The sequence below is a fragment of the Pelodiscus sinensis genome, chromosome 6 (assembly GCF_052426305.1).
Source record: "Pelodiscus sinensis isolate ZL-2025 chromosome 6, ASM5242630v1, whole genome shotgun sequence".
NCBI lineage: Eukaryota > Metazoa > Chordata > Testudines > Trionychidae > Pelodiscus > Pelodiscus sinensis.
Genome location: NC_143057.1, coordinates 76,846,405 through 76,867,128, shown reverse-complemented (window position 1 = coordinate 76,867,128; position 20,724 = coordinate 76,846,405). Strand labels below are relative to the sequence as shown.

At 39.9% G+C, this 20,724-nt stretch overlaps 1 protein-coding gene across 7 annotated transcripts in view; it reads right to left on the bottom strand.

Annotated features, from left to right (window-relative positions):
• Positions 1-20,724, bottom strand: part of TMEM161B (transmembrane protein 161B) — an 85,421-nt gene that overhangs the window by 46,135 nt on the left and 18,562 nt on the right. For 4 of the 7 annotated variants that reach the window (XM_075932185.2, XM_075932184.2, XM_075932178.2 and 1 more), the window contains exons 2-3: positions 6,115-6,218; positions 2,187-2,270 (exon numbers count right to left, since the gene is read on the bottom strand). In XM_075932185.2, the coding sequence (XP_075788300.2) occupies positions 2,187-2,270; positions 6,115-6,218 (188 nt within the window). Of the gene's footprint in view, positions 1-2,186; positions 2,271-6,114; positions 6,219-8,415; positions 8,531-20,238; positions 20,300-20,724 lie in introns of all 7 variants that reach the window. The other 3 variants (XM_075932182.2, XM_075932183.2, XM_075932179.2) reach the window with 3 other exon arrangements.

Here is a 20,724-nt window from a genome sequence, read left to right as displayed (position 1 = left end):
ATATAAATGTAGGGTCAATTAATTTTTTGAATGTGATTGCTAGACTGTTCCAGGGTTGCACTGCCTTATTTGAGTAAATGAAATGGGGAACTGGTGGTGACAAACTAAAAGGAAGCTAAACCTGTTGGGCTTCTCCAATGTCTCTAGAGGAAAAGGAATCTGCTTCACAGAACTCCAGAATCTTGCAAAATGTATTAACTACACATTCAAATATAGTAAGGTAAATGTAGGAAGATAGGATCTAGGACAAACTTATCTGGTGTTACATTTTTGTATCTGATGCTCTAGAGATTGTGGCAATACTTATAATCATTGAATTCTTCTGGTTTTGAATAGATTATTTTATACTAAAATTCTTGAATATAGACCTTACTGGTTCTTTCCCCTTGAGAAACTTAAAAGAGCATAAGAATAATTGAAGGGACATGAATAGGAAATATTTTTGAAGGCACTATTTTTCTATTCAAGTGAAATCTGTTGAATTCAATGGAATTTTGTAATATATTGCACAGGGAACAGCTTCCCTTTTTATCAGACTCTTTAAACATGTCTTTGGTGCTTGTAACTTTTTATAACGCATTCACTTACATCATGTTTGCTTCACTCTGATATTGTTTTTTTAAAGAAACCTATTATTTTAGAATTTCCAAATTATTTTGCTTTGATGTTCTTATGGTGTTTTGTAGCTGTTAGCCAAACTACGGTCTCTCTTTAAAAAACAAAATGCTCTTGCGATGGCATGACCTGAAGGCCTCAGTTCTTACTCTGTGGTGATCATGATCTATAAAATTTGGAGCTAGACCTTACAGAAGTGCAAGTACAGTGTATTCATTCATGTCTCTTTTTTATTGTAAGGGAAACGACAGAAATTACACTTAAAATCTGGGAGAAAGTTTGGAGAAATAGGGTGCAAGAGGAATTTTTTACAGTTTGCCAGGTGTAACAAAACAATGTTCATGGCCAGTAGGTCCTCATCAGCAAAGTGCATTTGGACAGCCCTTTGTTTGTTTCTGCTGCATTTGGTTAAGAACCTCCAATGTGGGAACAAGAGGGAATGGCAATGTGACAAGGAAAATGTATTGCATAAATGAACTGAACAATCTTTTCAACTAACTATGGTGTTTTGTTAGTATTTGCTGATCTTTACTACAAACCCATCCATGAACTGGAGCATGTATGTATGCACATACTGATTATTATATTCCCTATCAGAGCTGAAGGTTCATGACTACTTCTGAAGGACAGTGTAAATATGCAGGCTACAGATGGTAGATGGAAGTTCAAGTTGAGAGAGGCTACTGATTGGACAGTAGATGGGTACTGAGTGACTTAGCTGCTTCTTTCCTTGCTTTTTATGGCTTGTATTAGTGAGATATGCAGTTCAGCCATGTTGACTCAAATCTTGAATGTTTTGGTGTAGCAACTATTCAGATTGCTATTAAGTATCAATGATTGATAAATATTCACATGAATACATATCAATCTTGATATATTATTTATATGTTAATTTGTTATTTTTGCTTTAATTTATTATAACAAAGTCCAGAAATGAGATAACAGCTTAATGATGACAGAAGTTTAAATATTAAAGCTGTACAAATTAAGAATATACTGCATAAATTGTTAATCTTTATTTTCAAATTTGCATGAACTACAGATTTTCAAGTTGAACATCAACAGAAGTTGGAAGGTAAAGCTAAGCAATAATAGAAACTTTTCACATCCAGTGAATAGAACACAAATGTAGTTTGTGAATGAATATAAGATCATTTGTCTGGTAACAAAACTTTATGAATGTCCTTTGAGTTACAAGAGAATATATCAATCTCCCAATTCAATGTACATTTGCAGCAACCAAAGTAAACAGGATGCTAGAATGCAACATGAATTTGAGACAGATACTATGATGAATGGCTATGCTGACGCAATTCCTTTTTTAAAAATTCAAATCTGGGCCATTTCTTGAAGACTGAACCAAACACTTTCAAAGTTTATTAAAAATTAATTTAAAGTAAATTAAAAATAGAATGACAACACAACTTGCACTTAAGCAATGACCTACCTACTTATTATATTACATAATTATACTATGGCATTGAAAAGGATGTCTCAGCAAAATCAGATTACAAATAAGTCACTGCACACAGTATGTTAAAGTGCATAAGATTATTAAATAAAACATTTACCTATCTTTTTTGCTTTTCCCCTTTTGTTGTTTCCCTGCAAGAATTCGTAATTCTTCTTCAGTTGGATGTTGATACCATCGTAAACTAAAAGAGAAGTTTCAAGTTAACACACAAAACAAGAGTAATTAAATTTTCATACATAAGTGAGAGTTATAAATTCAATATGAAAACTACTTCTAATTGCTGCTTCTCTAAGAAACATTTCACCTTTGTGTTTGGGATAGGGGGAGTGGCAGGAAACTGAGCCTTGAAACTATTAAAGATAAACCTTCATTTCTTTTTGAGATGAACAGAAAAAACTTTCCAAACAAATACAAGTACTTGAGTTGATCAGATCCTAAGCTAGTAAGAGAATGCATTAAAAGTCTTAATATGCAAGGAACTTTTCTATTAAAATTTAAAATACAGAACTGATTAAAATTGATACTACAAATACAACAATTAAGGTCTCATCTAAATGGAGGAAAATGGAATAGCTATGCCAGACATTACTGTAGAATAACTTCCCTTGTGTGGATGTTATTTTGGAATGAAGTCACTTTTACTCCAGACTAAATTGTCAACAAGTGGAAGTTATTCTGGAACAGAAAGTATGGAGAAGATGAAGCAGGCCAACTCTTCAAGTGATCCTATCATCTATTAGGGATGTTAAAATGTATTTATTTAAATAAACACGTTTACATACAGGGGAGGCAGCTCTTGCAGAACCACCTGGTCCCTCTCCCCAGCAGAGACAGCAACATTGGGGTGAGGAGTTATGTGTAACCATAAATATCAACCGATGAACTTAGGCTCATTGGTTAGCTGTGTATAAGTCCGCATCCCTATTTTCTATGCCATATTGTAATGGACTAGAACCCTGGGCCCTTCAGCTCCAAAACCAAGAGTGTTTACACACACACTAAAAAAAGTTCATTCTCAGTCAGATGGTGAGCGGATTTATCAGTCACATTTACATTCAGAAACACGGAACTTGTGCGGTCAGGGAGAAATTTAAAAGAAAATTTAAGTCAACATATCTGTTCAATCTGCTTGTAATTAGAGGGTTAGAATCAGATCAGTTGGTCACTAACAATAGGGAAATAGCCTGTGTGGTAAGATGAGGGCTTACATTGTAAATGGTACATAACAGCCTGTCCCCTGAAGTTCATCCTAGTTGCAGCAACTTTCACCATAAGAATAAAGTCAACTTTCCTAAATTATGGACTGTATTAAAAATACGTTGAGGAAAAGACAACAACACTTTCTCCTATTGAGGAAATTCCCCAAACGAGAACAATCCCAAGTACTGGATGTCAGTTTCCATCTCTACTCTGGATGATCCAATGCGTCTAAAAGGGCAGGGCACCTGTAGACCTTATCACTTAGGGTGTGTCTAGACTACATGCCTCCTTCGACGGAGGCATGTAGATTAGCCAGATCGGAAGAGGGAAATGAAGCCGCGATTAAAATAATCGCGGCTTCATTTAAATTTAAATGGCTGCCCCGATCTGCCGATCAGCTGTTTGTCGGCAGATCGGGGGAGTCTGGACGCGATGCCCCGACAAAGAAGCCTTTCTTCATCGACACAGGTAAGCCTCGTGAAACCAGGTTTACCTGTGTCGATGAAGAAAGGCTTCTTTGTCGGGGCATCGCGTCCAGACTCCCCCGATCTGCCGACAAACAGCTGATCGGCAGATCGGGGCAGCCATTTAAATTTAAATGAAGCCGCGATTATTTTAATCGCGGCTTCATTTCCCTCTTCCGATCTGGCTAATCTACATGCCTCCGTCGAAGGAGGCATGTAGTCTAGACACACCCTTAGGGAAAAAAAGCAAAGTTTTTTCTATTCTTTCTTGTGCTCAGGTCCACAGATCCATTACAATGGAATTTTCATAGCAACGTGCCTTAGTGCAAGAAGCAGAAGAATCTTTAAATACACTTTGTTTTTAAATATCTATATTATATGTACTCCATTTTTCCTAGGGCTCTTCAGTATTCACTTCTGCCAAAAATAGTGGCAATATTGAAATACTGGATTACTCAATATATAAAATACTAGAAGATTTACATGGTGTTCTTCAGGTCCTTAACTGAATTAAGGTTTTTTTTTTTTTTTTTTTTTTAAATACAGTGAAAATATTTAACCAGTTAACTGATAAATCTAGATTTTACACTCCTAGTGGGAAATCATGTAAAATATTGACAAGGTGCCTGGAAAATGTACTTATAAACCAACGGTATACTTCTTCAGAAATCACTAAAAAATTATCATTTGGAACTTATAACAGATAACTTGGAAGGTTATTGTTAAAATCTGAAGAATCCCATCAATGAGAAACAATATAGCATTTTGTAATGATGTAGAGTTTCTCTGGAAGAATAAACCAACTACATCTTTCTAAAATTCAAAGATTTATATTCACAGCAGCTGCTGTTCTTACTTATTATGGAAACAATCATATTGGGAATGTTCCCTTTGCAACCCATTATGTCTGTTTGATCTATTGTTGCGAAGCTGCATGATACTGAAATTTACACAAATCTTGTCCTATGAAGTAATCAGAAAATATGATTTTCGTAAATTTCTAAATATACCTTATATGTAAGGCAAAGTAAGAGAAAAATCATTAGGTATACACAATAATTGCAGAGAAAAGTTGATCACTGTTGGACAGCAAAGACTAAGCAGAACCTTAATACAGTATTAGAAAGTGTTGTACAGCTCGTCTCAAAGAAAAAATGTCAGTCAACTAACAGAATGCTTAACTGTATAACAAACTTAATACTGTTCCTTTACAATGAGAATTTTATTATATATTCAGTCTATGGTCTAATATCACAATACAGTAAACTTACGATAATCCGGCAAGTTTAGGAACCAGGAGGTGCCGGATTATCAGTTATGCTGGACTATCAGAAGGGGGGGGGCTATGATGGGTCTGGGATGGGGTGGGTGGAATGCTACCCCAGACTCCCTCATAACCCTCCCTTCTGATAGTCCGGCTCTGCTCCAGGAGTCCCTGATTCAGCTGCTCCTGGTCAGTTTCAGCAGTGGCTGAATCGGGACGCCTGCAGCAGAGCAGCTGGAGTGCTGCCGGGTTGGTCCGGAAGCGCCGACCCTTGGTGCCCACGAGACCAAGCCGGCAGCACCCCAGCTGCTCTGCCCCTGTGTCCCCAAGTCAGCCGCTGCAGAAACTGATCAGTGGCTGACTCCAGAAAGCCAGAGGCAGAGCTGCTCTGCCCCAGGCTTCCTGGAGTCAGCCCTGGTCAGTTTCTGCAGCGGCTGAAGCAGGACACCTGGGGCAGAGCAGCTGGAAGGCTGCTGGGTTGGTCCAGTAGCGCCAAACCTCGGCGCTGCGGGGACCAACCCAGCAGCACCCCAGCTGCTCTGCCCAAGGTGTCCCCAAGTCAGCTGCTGCTCAAACTGACCAGCGGCTGATTCCAGGAAGCTGGGGCAGAGCAGCTCTCTCTCGGACTTCCTGGAGTCAGCCGCTGGTCAATTTCAGCAGCGGCTGAATCCGGGACAGCTGGGGTGCTGCCGGGTTGGTCCCACAGCCCCGAGGGACAGCGCTACTGGACCTACCCGGCAGCACTCCAGCTGTTCTGCCCCCTGCTTCCCAGATTCAGCGCTGGTCAGTTTTAGCAGCGGCTGAATTGGGGAAGCTGGGGGCAGAGCAGCTCCAATGGTCCGGCTGCTCGGAGCACTTCCGGCTTCCTGATGGTGCCGGACCATCAGGAGTACCGGACCGTCAGATGCCGGACCATCGGAGTTTTACTGTATTATAATCTTCTACATCATGTGCAAATGATGCAGGTATTTGCATTCTGTTGGCAACAGTTGAAACCTTTCCTGATTAGTTTAATTTTCCGATTTCTAGACTCCATAACACGTGTCACCACAGATATATATATACGCACTGTAACAAGTACTTATTTCTTATCTTACCTGCCACTACAGAGAAGCCAACGAGCTAGAGAATAGTGAGGGATGATCTTCTGTATCACACTTGCCATCACCATGGTAACCACAAGCTGTACACCTATCACACCCTGTGGAGGAATAAGCCAACTCAGGATATGTAAAAATGCTGAGGTATACACTTTAAAAGCAACTTTTTATAGGAAGTCCAATTAAGTTTAACACACAACAAAAGAAAGGCTCACTACATCAGTTTCATTAAATTATCTGAATCCTGCTACACTCAGTCTTAGATTTGTTCTAAAAAAGGCACTGCTAGACCAGTAATAAGTGTCCTGTCTACAGCTCATGAATCCTTAGTACTGTACCAGAAATACATCCAAGAAAACAGGTATTTCACTGCTTTCCAGTAGTACAAGCCATTTATTTCTGGCCATGGCATTTCACAAGATATCACACCTTCAGGCCTCAAAATTATGTCACAGATTATTATCATGGTTTTTGTGCTTTCTTCAATTCTGACATGATTTTAACAGTTGACACTTCACTACTCTGCAGGGTTAACAATTTATAACTTTTGTTAAGGCCAGGTCTAGGCTAGGGGATAAGTTTGAATTAAGATACTCAACTCCAACTACATTAATTGCGTAGCTGGAGTCAACGTACCCTGATTTGAACTTTGTCACCATCCCTACAGCAGGTCAACAAAAGAAATGCTCCTGTCGACTTCTCATCTCGTGAGGAGTAAGGGAAGTACTGGTACTGACAAGGGTGCCCTCAGTATTTGATTTACCAGGTACTTACTAGTCCCACTAAATCAACACCAGAAGATCTACATCCAAAGTGTCATTCCATGGGTAAGTACAGACGTAGCCCAAGAAAGCTGCAATTCTAGCTTTTAAATAGCAGTTGTTCCCAACTTTAATTATTCAAGGGATAAATTAAAATCACTTTGATGGCAATTTGGGGTGGTATAATTTTAAAGTCAAACACTGACCATACAGTCTATAATTCTTTGGCTATATTAATAATGTCTTTGTATTGTTTGTCCTTGACCAAATTTTGATCCCTTACTATCTGAAAATAAAAAAAATCAAATGACAAAATTTTTTAAATTAAATTTCACTCTACACAATTTTCACACGACATAACTATTTTTGTTTGGTGTTACTAGAGCAAGTACTTGATTGCAAATGCTTAGATCTTGTGGAAAGACTACTTGATCAACATTCCAGATGTCTTCCACCTCTGGTGTTGACAGTAAAATTGGGTGCTCTCAAACAGCAGTTCTCAAACATGGGTTGAGACACCAATAGGGATGTTAAATTTTGATTAATCAGCTAATCCAGTAGTCACTAAGGGGGGCACTTGCTATCTCACTACACCTCTCCCTCTGAAATGTACAGGAGCTACCTGCAGCTCTTGTATATTTCAACAGCAGAGACACCATGGATTTCCACTGTCTTTGAAATGTACAAGAGCCACAGTAACTCTTGCACATTTTAAAGGGAGAGAGGCAGAGGGAACCGTGCCAGGGGGAGCAAAGCAGTCCCCTCTGGCATGGGTTCCCCTCTGTGCTTCTTCCTTTGAAACATACAAGAGCCACAGGCAGCTCTTGTACATTCCAAAGGGAGAGGAGCAGCAGTGGGACCCGCACCAGCAGGGCTGTTTCAATCCCCACTTGTGCCATATCCCCACTGCCCCCCACGGAGATAGTACTCGGGGTGGGGGGACTGGATTTTAAGATGGCTCCCCCCAGCATCAGCTCGTGCTCTCACCCTTGCTGACTTTCTGATAGATGCAGCAACGTGAGGGGGAGATGGAGGGGGGGGGAGGTGGATGGACTACTCAAGTTCCTACTCAACTACCTGATAAGCATTTGCTTATTGGGTAGTCAACTAGTTGCTTACATCCCTAGACCCCAAAGTGTGTTGCAACCCCATTTCAATAGGGTCTCCAGGGCTGGCTTAGATTTGCTGGGGCCTAGGGCCAAAGTTTAAGTTCCACCACCCATGGAAGCTTGACTCAGGTTACAGGCCTCCTGCCTGAGCTTTTAAAGCCATTAGGCTTCAGCATTGCCCCCCTTGGACCTCCCATATAGGACAGTGGAGCTTGGGCTTTAGCCCCACCACCCACAGCAGTGGGGCTTGGGCAGGCTCAGGCTTCAGTCCCTCATGCTGGGGTCATGTTGTAGTTTTTGTTGACAGTAGGGGGTCATGGTGTAATTAAGTTTGAGACCCTGTGCTCTAGAACATTGGGAGACAGAAAAAGCAGCAATAATGGGAGATACACGTGCTAGATTTTCAGCAGTCTTCCTTCACTGCTGACCTTTGTGAAGAGCTGAGCCAGCCAAGAGTACGCACGTGGGCCAAAATGTTTCAGGAATTCCAGAAGGATGTTGTCATAGCTGGTAGTGATGCCAGACTTGATGTCAAATAGCACTCTGAAATAGGGATGTTAAGAAGTGGGATTTAACTAATCGTGTAGTCGACAGAATTTTTATCCACTACACAATTAATCAATAGAGGAAGGCACTTAGTCCCAGCTCACACCAGGTCTGGGAGCTACCCCCACTGCAGCTCTGCAGTTTAAATGTAGAAAGAGCCAGGAGGGCAGGCAGTCAGGCACTTGTTACATTTAAACTGCAGCGGGGTAACTCCCAGACCCAGCACAAGCCAGGACTGCGCCAACCTTGCTTAGTCCCAGCTCGTTCCAGGTCCAGCAGCCCCTGTCCATGGGGGGTCCCAGCTCCCTGCCAGGATCCCCGCAGACAGGGGCTGTGCCGGAGCAAGTCTGGGCCCGTCTGATAGCAGCAGCAGAGTGGAGAGGGGAACCAGCTTTTAAAACAGCTCTCCCTATCCCCAGCTCCAGTTCCCCCACCCCACCCCTGCTGCAAGGTGTGGGGGAAATGTGAGTTGTCAACTCAACTACTAATAGACTAGTTGACTACTCGCATACATCCCTAATCTGAAATTGTGGAAAGTTCAGGGCAAGCTCTAGATTTGTGTTGCTGTGAAAGACCTTCCACTTGCTTTGGACTCAACTCTTCACTTCTTTTTCCAGGGGTTTTGGCCAGGTCTGGATCATTAGTTGACTCGTAGTGTTTGGATAGAGTTGCAATGAATCATTGTTCTCATCACACCACCTGTCAGTACCCAGCAAAGTCCAGGAAAACTAATGACCCTCTTAGCAAATGGAATTGTGCAAGCTTGTATTTGAAGAATCCCATTATTGACACTTCTGCCAACCCTAAGACTGTGCAATCCTGCACAGCCTCCACACCACTGGTCCAATTGAATGTTGAGACTTTATTGACAGCCAAGCAACAGTGAATCAGAGTTCTTGCTCAGTATATCAGCTGACAGTATGTTAAAGTAATGTGTAAAAATATGATATGATGATCTTACTATGATTTAAGCATCTAAAAACAAATAAATTAAGATGCTATATGAGGTGAGATAAAGGGAAGAAATTAGTTCAACAATCGTGGAACTAAAAATGTCTACTTCTAACAAATGAAGGACTGAACAACATACTTCAACTGAATGATCAGCGACTGAGGCTCCCTTAGTTGCAAATAAACTCTTTGCTGGAATCAAGGCCCTGTTTAGAACATTTCCTGGCTAACCATTGTAAAAAGTCATCCTTATTGCTCACCGGTTCTGCTTATTAAGTCCCCCATCGTTTGAATCTGTTACTATCTTCAGGTGAAGTCCCATCAACATTTCCACAAAGAAGTGCTTTATCAGGGTATCACCTGAAGCAGGTGCCAGTCTTTACCCCTCCATTGCCTCTGAGGCCTTGTCCTCACTGGAGGACAAAGGCAGGTTTTTTAACCAAAGTTAACTAATATGAAGTAAAATCCTCTTGAAAATAAAATAGTTAGTAGTTTTAGCATACTAGATCCAATAGGTATTCTTAGGTGTTTTTGAGCTAGGGATGTAAAATCCCATTAATCAGTTAACCGGTTAAACACTACATTTAACCAGTTAACTGTTTAACTGGGATCCCACAGGCAGGGGGCTGCTCTGGTCCAGCCCGTCACTCTGCGCCGCTGGAGCAGCCTCCAGCAGCGCACTTGAGCAGCCTCCAGCCCGGCAGGCCCAGCTCTGCTGGAGCAGCCCCCTCCTCCGCCCATGTCAGGAAATGGTAAGAACCACTGCCGAACCATCAGAAGTGCCGGACCATCAGATGACGGACCAACGGAGTTTTACTGTAGATTGAAAATATAATCACGGTTAATAGCCTTTATGGTTCCACTTTTGCAAGTTTGGAGTAAAATATATATAAACTATAGCTTGTTCTATACAACTCATTCTCCACTCCACTTGTATTTGAACTATGCTTTTCCCCCAACTGCAATCTTGGTAAAGATCTGTAACATAAGAGACTTTCGGCTGTCAGATGGTGACTTTCAATCTTGGGCAGCATATCATGCAAAGACATTTTTCAACAATTTATGATAGGTAAGATGTTATTATTTGCAACCATTTTTATATTATTAAGATTACTCTGCTCTACTCAAAAATTAAGTTTGTGACCTTAATGTCACGCCGTCAAACAGACTGCAGTTTACTTCTCACCATTTCACACCACCAACACTCTTGACTCCTCATTAAACGGTTTAACTTAAAATGACCATCTTTCAATATGTTGAAAAAAAAAAAACCCTGATATTTCAATAAAGAAGCCCTTGACAATGACTTGAAAAGCATTCTCCCCTTAAAGTTGCAAAGCAACGTAACACAAATACATCCTCAGCAGAGAACAACTTATACAGAACATCAGGGTGGATAAAAATCAATGATTTTAAAAAATGGTTTTGATTTTTTTTTTAAATCAATAAAATTCTAAAATTCTCACTTAAAAATAGGTTACAATAAAATCTCCTCACAAACATGCTACACATATACTTACAGTTTCATTAGAATGAATTAATGACTCTAGATTGTCCAGCCTACCAGCTCTTGCTTCACTTACACAATTTCTGGGCTTTCTATTTTTTGTTTCTCAGCAGACTAAAGTAACATGCAAAAAAATAGACACAGGCTGTATAGGATTGTTTTTGTTCTGTGCTTATATGGTGGTGGACCTGGGCCAAGCAGAGCAGAGGAGTTACTTAAGACATTGCCTAAAAGACAAAGATACAATATATAGGAAAGAATCGAGCAAGGATGTTAAATGGCATTTAATCAGCTAATGGAGTAGTCAATGGAATTTCTGTCAACTAGTTGATATGCAGGGGCTGGGGGGGGGGGGGGAGAGCAGAGCAGCAGCAGGGTTAGCTCCTGGGGCCTGGCAGCTCTTAATACATTTAATGCATTTTAAAAGCACAAGCACAACAAGGGGACCAGTTGATTCCTAGCTCATGCCCTCTCCCCTGCTGCGCCTCTGCCTTCCCTACCCCCCTCTCCCGCAGAGATGGTGCTGGGGAGGGGGCTGGCTTTTAAGCTGGCTCCCCTCCAGCGCTGGCTCCTGGTCCTCCCACCCCTTGCCGATAGAGGCAGCAAGGGCGGGGGGAGAGACTAGTCAATTATCCAATAAGCATATACTTATCGGCTAGTTGACTAGGTCCACTAGCCGCTTACATCCCTAGAATGCAGGCAGCATAGAAAGGAATAGTGAAGTGGACTGGAAAGAAAAAGGGACGACATTATTCAGCACACACACACACACACTGGAAAGAAAAAGGGACGACATTATTCAGCACACACACACACACACACACACACACACACACACACACACACACACACACACACACACACACACACACACACACACACACACACACACACACACACACACACCCCCTACCTTACTATATCACCCCATACTTTTGCCACAGAAAAACTGACATGGCTTTTGGGAATAAGAGAAACTAATCTGGGAATATTAAAGAAATTGTTTCCTAGATAAAAAAGGAAAACATCAAATATAAGCAGTGCAAGAAGATGAGGCAGGGTCTAGCTGCAAGAATGAAACATAAGAGAGCTAGTTGTAGAAGTATTAAGGATGCCGTACATTTAGTGTTCTGAGGACTCATCTGTTAAGAGTTAATAAAATTTGAAAATTAAAAAAAAATTAAGGACAGCCATCAGCGGGAACATAAGAGACAGCTGAAATTACAAATATGAAACATTTATGTAACATTTAATATTTAGTTTAATAAAATATAAGTGCTATTGTGTTTGAGTGTGTGATTTAGTTCTTACCATTTCATGTACTACTGCTGCATCTGCAGCTTGACACAAGTAATGAGTATTATGTATTATTTCCTAAATTATTAATAAGTCAAGTTATCTAAAAAAAAAATCACACAGTATACTCTCTTAAATGCTGTAAAATACTACATTAAGTTGTAAGTTAACATGTTTTATTGGTCAGATTTGCTTGATTGTTTAAGAAATGCGTACTATCAGTAGGAAACCTGATTTAAATCAATAATTTTTTCTTTGTGATTTAAATCAGTCCACTCTCAGAACATTGCATTTCTTTCACTAAACTGGCAAAAGTGGAATGGTAAAACCATAACCTTCATCAATTGGTAATTAAAGGTGTTGAAGTAAGCACATAGTGAAATAATCTGGGTAAAAAATCCTTTCCTCCCAATTGTTCCTTTCAGTGACTTGGGATGTTGTTTTACTAACTCTGCAGTCAAATCATGATTTTTATTATAAACCAACATTTGAAAATCTCTCTTTGCAGATAAAAGCTATACTGTAGTCAGTATGCAAACTTTTTAAGCATTGATACAAGGGGGAAAAGTATATTTCTCAGAAAAGATGCTCCCCTAAAGACTCCTGGGGCAGACAATATGTGAAATTCTTAATACAAAAAAAAGCCAAGAAAAATAAAAAATGTTCAAAGTCTCATTTATGAATAAAGAAACAACAAAGGACATAAGGCCTACGTTTTCCCTTGAAGTCCAATGAGGAAGCTAGCACAACCATTATTTAGTACTTGACTGTAATGAAGTGATGTCATGCTAGGGAGTCTACTACAGACTACCTACCCAGGTAGAAGAAGTAGATGAGGCTTTTTTTAAACAACTAACAAAATCATCCATAGTGTAGGATTTGGTGGTGATGGGGGACTTCAACTATCTGTTGGGAAACTAAGACAGCGGGGCACTAAGACTATCCAATAAGTTCTTGGACTGCACTGGAGACAACTTTTTATTTCAGAAGGTTGAAAAAGCTACTAGGCAGGAGGCTATTCTAGATTTGATCTTAAATAGGGAGGAGCTGGTTGAGAATTTGAAAGTGGAAGGCAGCATGGGTGAAAGTGATCATGAAATCATAAGAGTTCATGATTCTAAAGAATGAGAACAGCAAAATAGAGACAATGGATTTCAGAAAAGCAGATTTTGGTAAGCTCAGAGAGCTGGTAGGCAAGATCCCATGGGAAGCAAGACTAAGGGGGAAAACAACTGAAAAGAGTTGGCAGTTTTTTAAAGGAACATTATTAAGGGCCCAAAAACAAGCTATTCTGCTGCACAGGAAAGATAGAAAATATAGCGAGAGACTGCCTGGGCTTAACCAGGAGATTTTGCATGATCTAAAAATAAAAAAGGAGTCATAAAAAGTGGAAACAAGGACAAATTACGAAGGATCAATATAAGCAAACAACACAGGTATGCAGGAGCAAGATTAGAAAGGCAAAGGCACAAAAGAAGCTCAAACTAGCTACAGACATAACAAGAGGACTTTCTATAAATATATTAGAAGCAAGAGGAAGACCAAGAACAGAGCAGGCCCATTGCTCAGTGAGGAGAGAGAACAGTAACTGGAAATTTGGGAATGGCAGAGGTGCTTAATGACTTCTTTGTATTGGTCTTCACCAAGAAGTCTGATGATGAAGGAATGCCCAACATAGTGAATACTAGTGGGAATGGGATAGGTTTACAAGATAAAATAAAAAAAAAAAGAACAAGTTAAAATCACTTAGAGAAGTTAGATGTCTGCAAATCACCAGGGCTTGATGAAATGCATCCTAGAATACTCAAGGAGCTGAAAGCTAAAGGCTCAGATACTTCTATCATCTTTGAAAAATCATGGAAGACGGGAGAATCCTGAAGACTGGAAAAAGGGAAATAAGGACAACCCAGGAAACTACAGAACAATCAGTTTAACTTCTGCTGGAAGGGAATAACAAGTGGGGTTCTCCAGGGGGTCTGTTTTGGGACCGGCTCTGTTCAATATCTTCATCACCGATTTAAATACTGGCATGGAGAGTACGCTTATTAAGTTTGCAGATGATACCAAACTGGGAGGAGTTGCAGCTGATTTGGAGCACAGGGTCATAATTCAAAATGATCTGGACAAACTGGTCTGAGGTAAACAGGATGAAGTTTAATAAGGACAAATGCAAAGTACTCCACTTAGGAAAGAACAATGTTTCACACATACAGAACGGGAAGCGACTGTCTACGACAGAGTACTGCAGAAAGAGACCTATGGTCATAGTGGATGACAAGTTAAACAAGAGTCAACAGTGTGACGCTGTTGCAAAAAAAAGCAAATATGATTCTGGGATGCATCAACATGAGTGTTGAAAGCAAGACATGAGAAGTCATTCTTCCGCTCTACTCTCAACTGATCAGGCCTCAATTGGAGTACTGTGTCCAGTTCTGGGCATGGCATTTCAAGAAAGATGTGAAGAAACTGGAGAAGGTCCAGAGAAGAGCCACAAGAATAATTAAAGGTCTAGAGAACATGACCTATGAAGGAAGACTGAAAGAATTGGGCTTGTTTAGTTTGGAAAGAAGAAGACAGAGGGGACATGATAGCTGTTTTCAGGTATCTAAAAGGGTGTCACAAAGAGGAGGGAGAAAAATTGTTCTCCTTGACCTCTGAGAATAGGACAAGAAGCAATGGGCTTAAACTGCAGCAAGAGAGGTTTAGGCTGGACATTAGGAAAAACTTCCTAATTGTAAGGGTGGTTAAACACTAAAATAAATTGCCTGTGGAGGTTGTGGAATCTCAGTGTCTGGAAATATTTAAGATCAGGTTATCTAGAAGTCTATCGGGGATGGACTGGGTCCTAATGTGAGGGCAGGGGACTGGACTCAATGACCTCTCAAGGTCCCTTCCAGTTCTAGTGTTCTATGATTACCCTGTCTTCTGAAAACTACATGTAGATTCAGAATTGGTCAACAAAAAACACCAGTTCACTATTAATTTACAGCTGATCTGTTCTCTCTTCTTCCTCCTTCCCCCACCAACACTCTTAAAAAAAACAATTACAACTCTGTACTCCAAATGACAGCGCGATTTTCAGGAAGCTGAACATTATGCCTACAGAACCTTTCACTTTCAGATCACTGTACAACAAATCCAGACCAGACCAATGATGACAAAGTTATTAATATCTTACAGCTATTCAGGGGTATATCTGAAATGAGTCAGGATCAGGTAAGAGTCCAAATCACAAAAGAGACACCAAAACTGACAGGCAACAGAGAAACCAAAGACCAAATTGGAATGGAAACTGAACTATTAATTTAGACATAGAAATGGTCCTTTCAAAATCAGATTTAAGGTGTTGCAGCATAAATAGTGGGAAAGTTTACAGTTCTACTATTAGTATTGTACCTGTTCTCTAAGGGCAATCAGGTTTCAGATATTTGAACTAGGGATGTTAAATATCGGTTAAACAAACAGTCAAGTAACCTCTTTAATTCTTATCAGTTAGTTGTCTATTCTATAGTCCCCGAGGATGGTGCTAGCAGCCAGAGCACTCCTGCCTCACTCTTGAATAGCCTACTACCACTCTGTCCTGCTGCCTCTGCCTCAGGGTGCCAGGCAGGAGCTGGTCTGTGAGGGGAGTCAGTTAAAAACCAGCTCCCCTCACGGACTGGCTGCCTGTTGCCCTGTGCTGCTGCCTCTGATAAAGAGATAGCAGTGTGGGGTGGCGGCAGCCCCTGTCTGGGATAAGGGCTGTCAGAGCTCCTGGGTCCAGCGCGAGCCAGAACTGAGCCAAGCTGCCTGCCTGCCAGCCCGGCTCCTACTACACTTTAAATGCAGAGCCACAGCAGGGGTAGGTCCAGGACCCATCGTTAGTATTTGGTCAGCCTAACAAAAAATGTACTGGGGGAGAGGTGGGGGAAAATTCGTGTAGTCTATAGCATTAACCTATAAGCTTCTGCTTACCATTTAATTGACTACAATATTACATCCCTAAGGGTACATCTAGACTACATGCCTCTGGCGACAGAGGCGTGTAGATTAGGCTACCGGACATAGTAAAATGAAGCGACGATTTAAATAATCGCCGCTTCATTTAAATTTACATGGCTGCCGCGTTGAGCCGACAAACAGCTGATCAGCTGTTTGTTGACTCAGCGCAATAGTCTGGACGCTCCCCTGCCGACATCAAAGGTATTTGTCGACCACCCAGGTAAACCTCATCCCAGAAGGCATACCTCAGTGGTCGACAAATACCTTTGATGTCGGCAGGGGAGCGTCCAGACTATCGCGCTGAGTCAACAAACAGCTGATCAGCTGTTTGTCGGCTCAGCGCGGCAGCCATGTAAATTTAAATGAAGCGGCGATTATTTAAATCGCCGCTTCATTTTACTATGTCCTGTAGCCTAATCTACATGCCTCTGTCGCCAGAGGCATGTAGGCTAGACGTACCCTAATTCAGACTATTTCTCACAAATCATATACCACTTTTCACCTCACTAAATTTGGATTGCTTCCTATTCCTGACTTTAAAAGCCAATATTCTAAAATTAAATGTCATCCACCATTGTGAGCCATAAATCTGGAAATAAAGACTTTTTGGATGCATCTACACTGCAGGGCTTAACTGAAAATAAGCTACACAAATTGAACTGTGTCAATGTGTAGCTTATTTCAAAATAAGCACTCTTCCTCTGACTTCCGTTTTTCCTTGTACAATGAGGTTGCAGGAGTCCAAGTAAGAAATCCTCCAGCTTCATAGTATTTTGAAATTATTTCAAAGTAACTGCCTGCTGTGTAAACGTGGACTAAGTTATTTCAGAATAGCATTGCAGTGTAGATGTACCCTTTAGTTTGTACAAGACATAGCACGCTTTTCATTAATCATCTTTTAATGGAATTTTGTTTGGAAAATGTGTATGTATTTTCCAATGCCAGTGCTGTCACCTATGCGACAGGGTAAACAGGGCATTGGAATTTTTTACCATGTCATATTACCCAGGTATTACGTGGCAGCACCTGCCAGTGCATTATTTACACAAGTGCTCTTAATGAAGCTAAACTCATGTGGGTAACAGTGGAAAGTTTTATTAAAACAGAACTAGCACAAATAAGATATTTCAAGGTTTCTAATGCAGCCTTCTATTCTGAAAATGCTGAGGGATCTCTAAGACTAAAAAAAATAAAATAAAAAGGGAAGGTAGCAGAAAGTGTATTTCAGAGATCATGACTTTCACATCCTTACTATTGTAAAAGGTACATAACTTAGATAACAGTTAAAAACAAAGTAAACAGAAGTTGAGAATGAATAATTCAGATATAGTTACAAAACACCTATATCACTTATCTCAGATAGGGAACTAGGCTACATTTACAAAGGAAATATAAATATTTAACATATAAGTTCTCAAAGTACTTCTCCCAAAAGGACATTTGTATATCTTTATTTTATAGTGTGGATGAATTAAATAGTATTAGATAAGAATCAAATCCAAGTACACCAAATAAAGATTATCAAGGTTAATAGCCATATGCCATGCCTCCATTTCAAAAATATCTATATTGACTCTGCCCAAGGTCATATGCCGACACACAAGAACAATTATTTTTCCCCTCTTTTGATGGCATAAGACTACATGTTTGGATTTACAGTATACTCAAAGACCAGATCCCTGAAAACATTTAAGTACATGTTTAATGTTAAACATGGGCAATTCCACTGAAATCAATCAACTACTTGCATATTTAAAGTTAATTGTTTGTGAGAGCAGGGTCTTGATTGAGAATTTACATTGAAATCCAAAGAATACAACTATGTTTCTGAGAACGTGGCTAGTAGGATCCCTAGCAAACTCACATCATTCCCAGAAATACAACTTCAAACAAGAGACTCCCTGTGAATCCACAAGTCTGAGAAATAAGATTCTGGAGCAAATGGACAAAAGTGTTCTTTGGCATTTACTTTATCTATACTTGCAAACCTGCAAAAAAGTAAAAGGCTTTCAAATGAGTAGTAAAAAACAAGTATTTGTGCTGCATTTTCACAGCCAACTAGTGTCTTAGCTGAATGTAGGGCAGTAGTACCCTTTTCCAGCCCCAAATGAGGCAACAATATTTATGGAGACGACAAGTTAGATCTGATGGCATTTTAAAAACCTTATTTCCTCCTGCTCATCTGATCAAGGATAGGACATTTCCAGATTAAAAAGTACTTCCCTTCAAATTCAACATGGAAAGGAAACAGTGGCAGTCTATGGTCATATGAAATACAACTCAGAAGCACAACATTTTATTTTGAATCGAACTTAATAGCAATTAACATTTATATTATAGTAGCACCTTGAGGCCAACTAGGTTGGGACCTTACTGTGCTAGAAGTTCTACAAACAGAAAATGGCAGACCCTTTTGCAAAGAACTTAAAGTGTAGAATACCTTCAGTGAATTAGTCAAAAATAAGAGCTGATGTAAACTAGGAATGTGATAGCGTAAACATATAAATAGTTAACTGATGAGCCTGGGCTCAAGGATTAATCTTCATGGTTACACACAAGCACTCCCCCCATCCCCCAACACTGCTACCTTTGATCAGAGGCAGCAGGGAGATGAGGGAAGCAGGGAAGAGCTGGTGCTCACGGGGAGCTGGCTTTTAAGCAAGCTCCCTGAGAGCTCCAGCTTTCAGGAAGCCATCACCCCTCCTATTTCACCCTCACGCTGCTGTCTGAGACAGAAACTGCAGGGCAGGGGAAAAGGAAGAGGTGGGAGTTGGTATGCACAGGGAGCTGGCGCTTGCAGGGAGCCTGGAACAGTAGTCTTGGCTAGTCTAGAATAGTAATCACAACTAGCCTCCTCATGCCTGCTGTTATGAAGTTATACTTTTCTGTATGTACAGTATATCATTCACATGTGTACTTGTATGCTGGAGCTCGCATGCTGGAAAAGCTCAAAGGATCTTTTCTTATACTTTAATCAGTGTGTAAATGCAACCCAAAATTAACATGTGCATAGGTCATTGAGACACCAAGTAGAAAGAGCAAAGAAGACAGAGAAAGTGATGAGAGAAAAATATAATGTCTTGGAGAAGACACTTCCATGTATATATTAACTTCATGAAACATTTAAGTCAAAGTCATATGATTTACATCTGAGAAACAGGCTTGGTGTCTTCAAAAGGGCAAATTAAGTTCTGTTGTGCAAGACAACAGAATCTGGAAGCACGAGTAGGCTCAGCAAGGGATGTGCAAGCTCAAAATTTTAATAATTACCAGTTCAGCAGTTTTAAAAGTCACTGGCTAAGCACCTGGAACCACAATCTGGAGAAGCTTTGGATAGCTGTAACCAGCTTTGGATAGCTGTGGGCTCTTTTGCGTATTCTGTTCATTTCAGTTTATTCAACTAGTTCAGTTGAATGCTGAGTTCATTCAAAGTTAAGAAACCAGCTGGAAGTTGAATAAATAGGAAAGCTTGTTTTCTTCTTTCAGTCTAAGATAAGAAGTAGAAGTGAGAAGAGAAGACTTCTCTAACTGTAGCTAATGCCTCCTTCACTTAACAAATGAGTTTTAAAGGAATAGTACATTTTGATAAACTGAGTTTTTGTCTTATGTATCTAGAATATTTAAGGTAGTTTTATTTAAGTAATAAAGCCATTTTAATTTAGTGCATTTTTAATTGGATTTAGTTTCCATCTGGATAAAGCTTGATACAAATCATAAGTTAAGAATTAATCATCCAGTGAATAAGAAATGCATCATTCATCATTTTCTAACAATGAAAATGCAAAATGTTAAGAATCTAAATAAACTCAGTTAAGCTATATAATTGCTTAAATAAATATATAAACATATTGCATGCACCTGGTTAGCAAAAAAGCTGTGGGTTTAGTATAAAAGCCTATCTGAGTTGCAAATCAACATGTTTTAATGGTTACCAGCCAATGAAAATTAAATATGTCAAAAATTGCATTACCTGTTTCCAAGTCACTGATAACTCGGAAGAAAATTATCTTGAATGCTTATGGATCAATGTCCTAATAGATAAAGCACAAGATGAGATATCAGATGGTGTCTGATTCAGACCACCAAATCACAACAGGGGACAGGTTGACTGACTTATTACAAATCTAAAATGCATAGGAAAAAACTGCATAATCATGGAGGACTTCAGTTGGAGTGACATATGCTGGAAGTCTCATACAGCCAGTAGGAAAACTTTCTTTGGACTTTCTAAACATTATAGAGAACAATTTCCTAATTCAATAAGTGTGCATACAACATAGGATAATTCTTTAGTAGACCTTGTCCTAACTGATAAAGAAATGATAAAACTGTAAATTAACGGTAGCTTAGATACATGCAACCATGACTTGATCATATTTATAATGTGCAAGCACAATAAAGTCCACACCAGTAATATATGTAATATTATATATATATATATATATATATATATATA